The sequence below is a fragment of the Nematolebias whitei genome, chromosome 21 (genome assembly GCF_014905685.2).
Source record: "Nematolebias whitei isolate Nwh7 chromosome 21, NemWhi1, whole genome shotgun sequence".
Classification (NCBI taxonomy): Eukaryota; Metazoa; Chordata; class Actinopteri; order Cyprinodontiformes; family Rivulidae; genus Nematolebias; species Nematolebias whitei.
Genome location: NC_056518.1, coordinates 26,476,190 through 26,485,251, shown reverse-complemented (window position 1 = coordinate 26,485,251; position 9,062 = coordinate 26,476,190). Strand labels below are relative to the sequence as shown.

Sequence of the window (9,062 nt, the reverse complement as noted above, 5' to 3'; positions counted from 1 at the left end):
TATATATATATATATATATATATATATATATATATATATATATATATATATATATATATAATCTGTCAGAATGACCCTTAAAGGTACACTTTTTGGTTACTTTGTAGGCTACAAAAATATGAAGCGTGCAAAGATCAGCTGCATATTTTCAATCATTGAGAAAATAAAGTGTTATGTGTTATCATCAATGTATGTTCCCATACAATGATGAAATTGGTTCTTATTGGGATGCACCCAGGTGGAGCAGTGGGCAGCTATGTAAGATCCCAGGACCTTATCTTAAAAAAAATAGTCCAGGAGTTGTAGTTTTTATCAGCTCCAGGAGAAAAACTCAAGACTAATGATTTGTCTGCATGAGCAGTAGAAGCACAAACACAAACTTTCTAGGATAAAATCTTGGTCATTTAATAACAGTAGAGGTCACGTTTGTTTAAAATGAGGAAAAGTTGCAAATTCATTTGACAGGTGTAAGGATTGTGCCCTCTGGTGGCTGGTTTCCATTCTTACACTCCCTGGTTTCCCAGTTCAGTCCATCTGTTTCAGCTGCGTGTCCTCACAGGTGTTGTGTCTTATGTCTCATTAGTCATTGTATATAAGTCTGTGTTATTTGTTGTCTGGGCATCATCTGGCGTTCCTCCTGAGTTACTGGTGGTTTTCTCATGTTCCTTATGAGCCAAGTAAGTGTTTGCTGCCAGGAGGACAGCTTGTTATTTTGTGTTTAATTAAAGTGCTTCTTATTTTTGCTCTCTGAGTCCTGCCTGTACCACTGGGTTCTGCTCCAAAAACCACCACCTCTGACAACAGGAACACCGTAGGGTTTTAAATGTGATTTAATAACTACTGAAGTGAAACTTTAAAGCCTTAGTTATTCTGTGAACCAAAAAACTACGCTACTTTTGCTGAATCTCAATGGGGAAAAAAAATCCTAATATTATTAGGAACTGTAACATAAGTTATTAACTATTATGTTTTAATTAGTCCAAACATTATGTAGAAAGTTTGTCTCCCAGGAGTGAGGTCTGAATTAATAATCAAAAATTGTATATATATTTTTTTATATAACAAGAGAAAAAAAATCTATTTTAAAGTATTTTAGCATAAGGGACTTTTGGTTTTCACTGTGTTCGTCGCTCTGTAGGAGCTGTCTGCGTGGATGTCAGAATGAGAAGTGCAAACCTTTGGGTCTAGCTGAGGCAGCGACGGAACGTCAGAGCGCTGACGTCGCCATGATTTGTAGTTCGGATGTTTTACTAAACGTTCAGTCGTCTAACCTGGGCTTGTTGGGGTCTCCGTGATGACACAGGAAGTGCAGCGCAGAGTCAGGGCCGCGATCTTCAAATGTGACCAACGGGACTGCAGCTTTCAGGACCCCTGATGGAGGACATTAGAGAAAAAACACACAAAAAATAAATTTAAGTAGCAAAATAAACTTAATTTAGGAGTTCAAACACCCCACCACCACCTGTCCGCACTGCTTCGTCCACGATGGCTCGATTCATCTCCAGTGCCCTGCTGTCGGTCAAAAGCGTCACCTGTTTCCCGAGAGACAGCAGCATGGTTGCCATGGCAATGGCTCCAGGTGGGCCATCTGTCTCGTCGGGGGGACTAAACAGGAAAACAAAAACAACGAACAAGAAGCGGGAGCAAAAATCCATCTCTGCTGCGTCTGACAGAGCTGTAACAGGATGTGATGCGAAAGGATTTATGAAGTGTTTCAACACACTCGTTATGTGTTGAATATGTTTGTGTGTACATACTGTACCTGTGCATGAAGTGTGTAGGAAATCCGGTTATTATAGCGACAGAGGAGGAGTGGGAGAGCGCCAGGCAGGAGCGAAGAAGTTCATCCTGAACAAATAAAGCTCTGATTCCTCGTTGACCTGGTGACAGAAACAGACGTCACAGTTAAGACCAACACAGGGCGGAGATGTTTTTTTAGTGTAAACATGCTGCTTTGTGTCATTAATTAAAGAAGTTATTGAATATACTCCATGAAGGAATGCAGGTCAACCACCACTTTTCATTGAGATCATCTTCAGATGAGGAATGACGAAGTTGTAGCTGTTTTGGTCAAATCTTGAAAAATAACTTTATGTGAAGATGTCACGCTCAGAGTATACGCCATGAATGACTCTCAGCTACTACCATGTTACATTTTAGCTTAACATCTGCAAAGCTGACTGAATTTAACAATTATTGTCTTTTCTAAGATCAGTTAGACTTGGCAGCCATCTGGAACTGAGTTAGCTCCTAAAGTTAATTAATTATAGACATGCATCCAATAATTTCCTGATAGTTTCATTTAAATCTGTCCAGTGGTTCAAGAGATATTTTTGCTAACAGAGTTGCTCCTAAAAGCTATTGCCAAAGTTTACAACACTTGTGCCATCAGTTATCACTTCCAGTATAGGCTCCTGCTCAGCAAACAAAACCTGTAGGTTTGTTTTTGCTCACAGTTCTGGTTTCTGTTCATTTGTGTCCACTTCAGAAAATACAACTTTTATATTTCCTGTAAGCTCACCTGGGTCTTCACCAATTATCTTCTCCAGCTGTCTGATCTTCTCAGTTGCTGCCTTAGACGCCAGGCTGTAATGGAGAGGATTGTGGGATATGCAGAAGCAGAGCGGGGTCAGCTCAGGGTCGGGTTTGGTGCGCAGAGAGTCGGAAGAAGGGGAGTCTGGGACGTCTGTGAGGAACATACAGCCCGGTGAGTGACTGAAGGCCAAGGAAGGCTCTGAAAAAAAAACAACTTATCAGATGACAATCATTCAACATTATTTATTATGATACAGTTTACGATAATCATATTGCTCACTGCTGCTGAGAATGGCCTCGATTGCAGTCACTCCACAAGCCCAGAAAACAGGGACATCACCAGCCTGAAGCTCCACTGACTCTCCATAGTCTGGTTTAGACAGATCCAGAATCCCCAGGAGATCTGCACAGATAAAAACACATATCTATATTATGGTTTAAAGAGCCAGTGAGTTTAGATTATTTTGTGTGTTTGCGTCATGCACCAGGCTCTCCGATGTGTATAGGGGCTCCATGAGCGAGCGGGTTGAGGTGAGTGACCTCCGCTGCTGCATCCAGTAAACCACCTGGAACTGGGCGCATAGTGACCACCAGAGGGCAGCTGAACGCTCCGCTAGGGACACAGCGAACTGTAGTCTACAAAAACACAAGTTCTGTGTGACTCTTCAAACCATTAAACACACTAAAACTACTGCTCCCTGAAGGAGAGGAATGAGGTACAACACATGACGTATGGGACATAAACGTCCCGCAGGGTCAAATACAGCACGAGAGTCCAGTACCTTGTACCCTACAGAAAGAACAGTAAGCCACAAAAGTGGCTGTCATATTCAAACAATGAAACCAAACTATTTAAGACCAGCTGGCTGCATCACTGATGTCACTCACTGACACACCTAGGGCACAGACCGTTGCTACATTTAAGTATTCAGTTACAATGTAATTGAATATAATAAGAACAATCAAACTCTCAGTCGATAAATCAAACCCTGTTCTCATGCATGCCAGAAATACTCATCTCTCGACTAATGAGGACCTGTCACAAGTGAATGCTTACTAGAAGATATTAATTCATGCCAGTTTCACTTCTTCAGTCCTCCAACACATTTGCTTTCAGCAGGTGCACATGCTGCCTTAAAGCAGGGATTAAACCACTCTTTAGACTGATGGAGGAGCTTAATTTTGAAGGCTCCCACAGACTCGAGTGGACTTCAGTCCACGGAGGTCCGTGCATACCAGATAAGCCTCGAAGCAGACGCCCGCAGGGTATGTCCGTGCAAAGATAAATTTTTATGACCGCATACGCGTACTTGGTGTCGTGCAATAAACTGCCTGGTGACGGACTGTTTAGTATGCGACACCAATGTATTAAATTCCCCTTCATCCCTGATCTGGTTTAATGGCCTTTTCTTTTGTTTTTTTGCCGAGAGGCAAGTGATCTCTTCCTCCTCGTCCGTTGACACCGTGACTGAAATGGTGAGAAATCAAGGAATTTGTCACGGCAGAATTAAAATCAGGTCCAGCGTGGCTGCGGGAGGGTCTGGAGATTTCCCGGTGGTCCGGTCTGTTGTGTGGGCTGCAGGGCCAGCGCTCCCAGTTTTGTTTTTTATGTTTTAGAACTTTTTAATTAGCAAAATATAAACACAGAAAACTGCTGCCGCTTGCTGCCAGCTTGTTGTTTTTTTTTTTTTTTTTTTTTTCAACTTTCAATCAATCCAGTAGGCCTGATGTTTTAGGAGGTTTTAGATTTATAAATAATTCCCCTCATACCCTGTACATGCTGATGTTTCTGCCTTGCTCCACATTCCTCACGGGGACGCCAACTTCCTTCAATTTGCCTTCAAATCCAAAGCTGCAGCCGAGATAGAAACTGACCATACCTGACAGTGATCCGACCTCTGACCCGGTCCTGCAAACACAAAAATAAATTCACATCTTTCCTGTACACAGGTGTTCAGTCTGCCTGTGTCTGTTGACTCACCTCTGCAGGCTGGAGACTGTCCTCACCAGACGACCCTCCTCGTACACGCAGTACTGAGAGATGTCAGTCCTGCAGACACAAAAATACAGATTTTATATAGCACAGAGTAAAAAAGTGAGATATGACAAATATGCACGAACACTGAATGTGTAAGGAAGCAGAAACTCTGACTTAAAACATCTCGCAAAACCATTTAAGGCGGGTGTTTTATTTTGTATGTTTTTATATTGGAAAACGTAAAAATGGAACCATAGTTTTGGAGAAAAGATCTAAGATCTAATTAACTGCCTAAAGATTATGACGTGAATATTTAAGAAATTTCATGTTTAGAAAGAATCTGAACCTCCAAAACCATTAAAAGAAAAAAGAAATGTGAACAGGCTACAAGGAAAAAGGTTTTTCAGATATATTTGACTTTATTCTTATGCTACTTTTAGCAAAACTTTTCTTCTTTTAGCTTCTGGCAAGCCTTTTCCTCTGTTTAGCTTTTAGCCAAACATTGGCTAATTTTAGCTTTTGGCTAGCCTTTTGCTATTTTTAGATAGGTTTTTCCTGCTTTTTCTTTAGCTCGTTTTAGCTTATGGCTACTATTCAGCTAATTTTAGTTTTTAAATAACATTTAGCAAATTTTTGCCTTTAGTCTTTTGCTACTTTTAGCTTTTAGCCAAACCTCTACCACTTTAAGCTTTAAGATAGTCTTTTGCTACTTTTAGCTAACTTTTTATTACTTACAGCTTCTAGCTAGCCTTTCATACATTTAGCCTTTAGGCAGGCTTTTGTTACTTCCAAGTTTTAGCTTTGTTCTGCTAGTTCTAGCTTTTAGCTTGTCTTTTGCTACTTTTACCTTTTTAAGGTTTTGCTTTTAACTTTTAGTCAGACTTTTGCAACTTGCATCTTTTAGCTGGCATTTAGCTAATTTTAGCCCCTAGCTAGCTTTTGCTACCTTTAGCATGCCATTTACATTATGTTAGCTTTTAGCTACTTTTGTTTTAGCTAGCAATTTGCTACTTTTTGCTTCAAGTTAGCTTTTTGATACTTGGAAATGCTTTTAAAACGTTTAGCTAGCGTTCTGCTTCTTTGGCTATAACAACTCATTTTTAGCTTTTACAACAAGTTCAAATAAACTGTTACCATTTTAGCAGCAAATTAATTTTCTGTTGTTGAAGTCTGAATTTTATCAATTGGAGATACCTGATGTCAGCATTTGCAGCCAGAGAGTCACAGGAAGTCTCTCCTGATTGGCTGCGGCAAAGGAGCGGTAAAGGAGCAGAGTTACTGCGGCAAAATGCTTCAAAGTCATTGGCTAGATGACTCGGCAGGATGACGACGTTCGCCTGCTGGTATCCTGAAAAAACACACAATTCATGCAAAGATGATAAAAATTAACCAAAAACCATTGATTTAAATGATATCTGTTTCTGCTCCTTTCAGCTACTTCACCTGCTTTTAAGAAAATTATGCCATTTAAAAAAAAAAAAACATTTGTCTTATAGTTGGGCTTGTTGTTTATTTAGGGCAACTACATTGTGCTGATTAGTTTATCCCAAACTAAAGAAAGGTACTTTCATCTAAATTATGATTTATTTATTACAGTAAAAAGAGTAAAGATCACAGGAGAATTAGTAACTGCCATATTTCAATAATCATTTTTAGCAAAACTGGTCAGTTGGTGAAATAAAACAAAATCAAAGTATGCAGACAACAATGAGCTCTTAAATTAAATTTGAATCAAAGCTGTTTACCAAAAAGCAGCAGTCCTGTTAAGTTTATGATTATTCCTTTATGTGATACTTTATTAAAGGAGGAATAAATCTGTGTTTTGCAGAAAAACGTCCAAAATTAGACAGAAGGCGCAGGAATAAATCAAGCCTTGACATTTAGTTTCTCCAGGGACAAAGGTTAGGTTCAAACACTTGCAGGAATAAAGTCCAACGGGTCGCAGACAGAACTCAAGGAGGCGAAACAGAACTTACCGTGTGCTAATCCGGTCGTAGTTGTGACTCTTGGATCGTTCTGTCTGATTCGCAGCCTCAGTTCAACTGGACTGAGCACGTTTAAATCACCTGCGTGCTGCATGTTCAAACACGCCTTTCTGCGTAAATATAATTAAGTAATTATATCAGCTGGTATTTTTAGCTTCAAGAACAGTCGGTTCACAAAGAGGTTGGTGCCAATTCCACTTATCTAGAGGAGCTACAGAAAATTGAAAGGAAGATGATAAAAATCGTTTCGCCTACTTCAAGATCGTCGTCTTTACGGAGGTAAAGCTGGTCTGCACTCCGTTTCAGCGCGGTTAATGTGGTTAATTTTTGAAAAACTGAACGGATCAAGATTGGGTAAAAAACTAAACATTAACAGAAAGAATTACTCTCCGTAAAACATGGACATACGGTTATAAACAATAGATTTAAAAAAACAATGGAACAAAGCTCCAATTTGAATGATCCTTTGTCAGTTTATTTTACAACTTTAAGCGTAGCGATACGCATTCCTTCGAGAAATGTTGGGCCTTTTAATTTAATGTCTCCTTGTTTATTTTTTGTAAATTTATTTTGACAAACTCAACTCCCACACTAAATTAAACCTTGATCACTGGTTGTCAGAGGGGTTTTGGGGGTTAATTCTTCACTTTGTTTAATTTTTAAGGTCACATAAAACACCAAATACAGTTAGAAAAGACCAGTAACGGTTAATTTAATCAACTCGAGACCAATGTTAAAAAAAAAAAAAACATGCAAAATTTATGTTTTTATTTGTAAAACAATACAAAATCTCTAAAAATAAATTATTTTTTATTTATTTAACACCTTTGGCTGAGATAAGTACCAAGTAAGATGTGATTTATTAATCAGATATCTAAATTACAGGTTGCTTGGCTATAATTTGGGTACAGATTTCAAAACTGGATCATTAGTGTTAGACTCTGGCGAGCCGAGACCCAACTTATAATCTAAACCTGGGTTCCTCTCTGATGGTTTGCCCTAAAGTTTGGTATTTCAGGTACATTTTGACAGACTGATTCCAACCCAAAGTCCTGAAAAGTGATGATAAATGGAAGACAGGCATAATTTTACATTTAACAACAAATGTTTTGTTTTGTTGACACAAGTTTTAAAACTGACAAGTGAAACTCAAGAACTTAAATAAAGTCCTCACATCATATGTAGTTTATGCAGAAATACACATTTTAACAATTTAAATCACACTATTCCTATATGTCTGAAGCAAAGTAGTATTGTATAAAATTATATAATATATATATAAAATTATAAAAATCTCTACAGTTGAAACAAAACAGGCAACCTTTTCTCTAAAACTGTTTTAATTCTACTTTATATATTTAATTATGGCAGCACGGTGGCACAGTTGGTAGAGCGATCCTGCGACCCAAAAAGGAAGAAGCGGGTAAAGACAACGGATGGATGGATATTTAATTGTTGAAAAACTGTCCAGTTTTTAACGTTACAGAAAAATTCAAGGAAAACCTCCCATTTTGTCCAAAGGAAAGTAATCTCCAAAAAGTTTGCTTCACATTTTGTTAAAAAAAAAAAAAGAATAAATAGAGGGGTAAAAAGTAGTCGATGTGAAGATTTGTGGTTTACCTTTGTGTCTGGAAGAACTGGAGATGCTCTTAAAAATCCCCAGAGAGCACCTGGCGACTCTCCCAGCTGACAGCATGCTTCATCCATGACAATAAAACAAGAATAAATCAACACATGTCCTTTGTATGTTTTACATCATGTGACATTAACTTCCTCTAAATCAGCAAATGTGTAAAATTAGCTTAAATCACACTATTTCCTCTCAGATATATTAAAATAATTGCAACATATTTAAGGAATTTAATAGGTATAATGAACATGTTATAAAAGACAAATAATGAAAGAAAACAATGTCAGGTAAAATGGAGACTGTACAGAAATGTGGGGCTTATTTACCTGAACAGTCAGAAGATTTTAGATATTTTCTTCTTTTAACATGCTCATTTAAAAAGACATCTTGGAAATCAAAATCAGCTGGAGGTTGAAACTGAAGAAGTGGACCTAAATAAAGCAATTCAGGGTGAAAAAGAAAAAACAAAGATGTACAGACAAAGTTATTATTGTAAAGGTGAATATTATTAGTTATTGTTGATTTACATTAATGCTGGGTTCATGCATACGATGTCAACAATTATCTTAAATGCAAATTTCATATGTCAACATAATTTTACAAATAAAATATGTTAATTTCAAAGTCTAAGACTAAAATTAATGGTTTGTTTTGTTTACAAAACACGACCAGAACCGTTAACAGGAAGGAAAATGTTAGCTAGAAACAAACTGAAGACGGTGTTTAATAACAGTATTTAACCTCTCACAGCTGTCTATTTGCTAACTAATACTTTTACGAGATAATTTTAATGTATTTACCGATTGTTTATGTTTGTAATTCCTCCAAAAGGGTTGCTTTTAATGTCCTTTGCCAATGTCGAGCAGCGATAGTACGAACTGGAAGTGTTGTACCAAAAAATGCACCCCGGAGCAACTGAAACGTCTGACTTCCG

General features: G+C 38.0%; 1 protein-coding gene across 1 annotated transcript in view; it reads right to left on the bottom strand.

Annotated features, from left to right (window-relative positions):
* The window catches only part of dglucy (D-glutamate cyclase), an 11,133-nt gene extending 4,518 nt beyond the window's left edge, over positions 1-6,615 (bottom strand). The window contains 9 exon segments of the mRNA XM_037695448.1: positions 1,272-1,371; positions 1,463-1,605; positions 1,763-1,880; positions 2,522-2,734; positions 2,816-2,938; positions 3,021-3,171; positions 4,306-4,585; positions 5,708-5,861; positions 6,490-6,615. Of these exon segments, the coding sequence (XP_037551376.1) occupies positions 1,272-1,371; positions 1,463-1,605; positions 1,763-1,880; positions 2,522-2,734; positions 2,816-2,938; positions 3,021-3,171; positions 4,306-4,585; positions 5,708-5,861; positions 6,490-6,592 (1,385 nt within the window). The 5' untranslated portion in view covers positions 6,593-6,615.
* Positions 6,616-9,062: the final 2,447 nt, after the last annotated feature.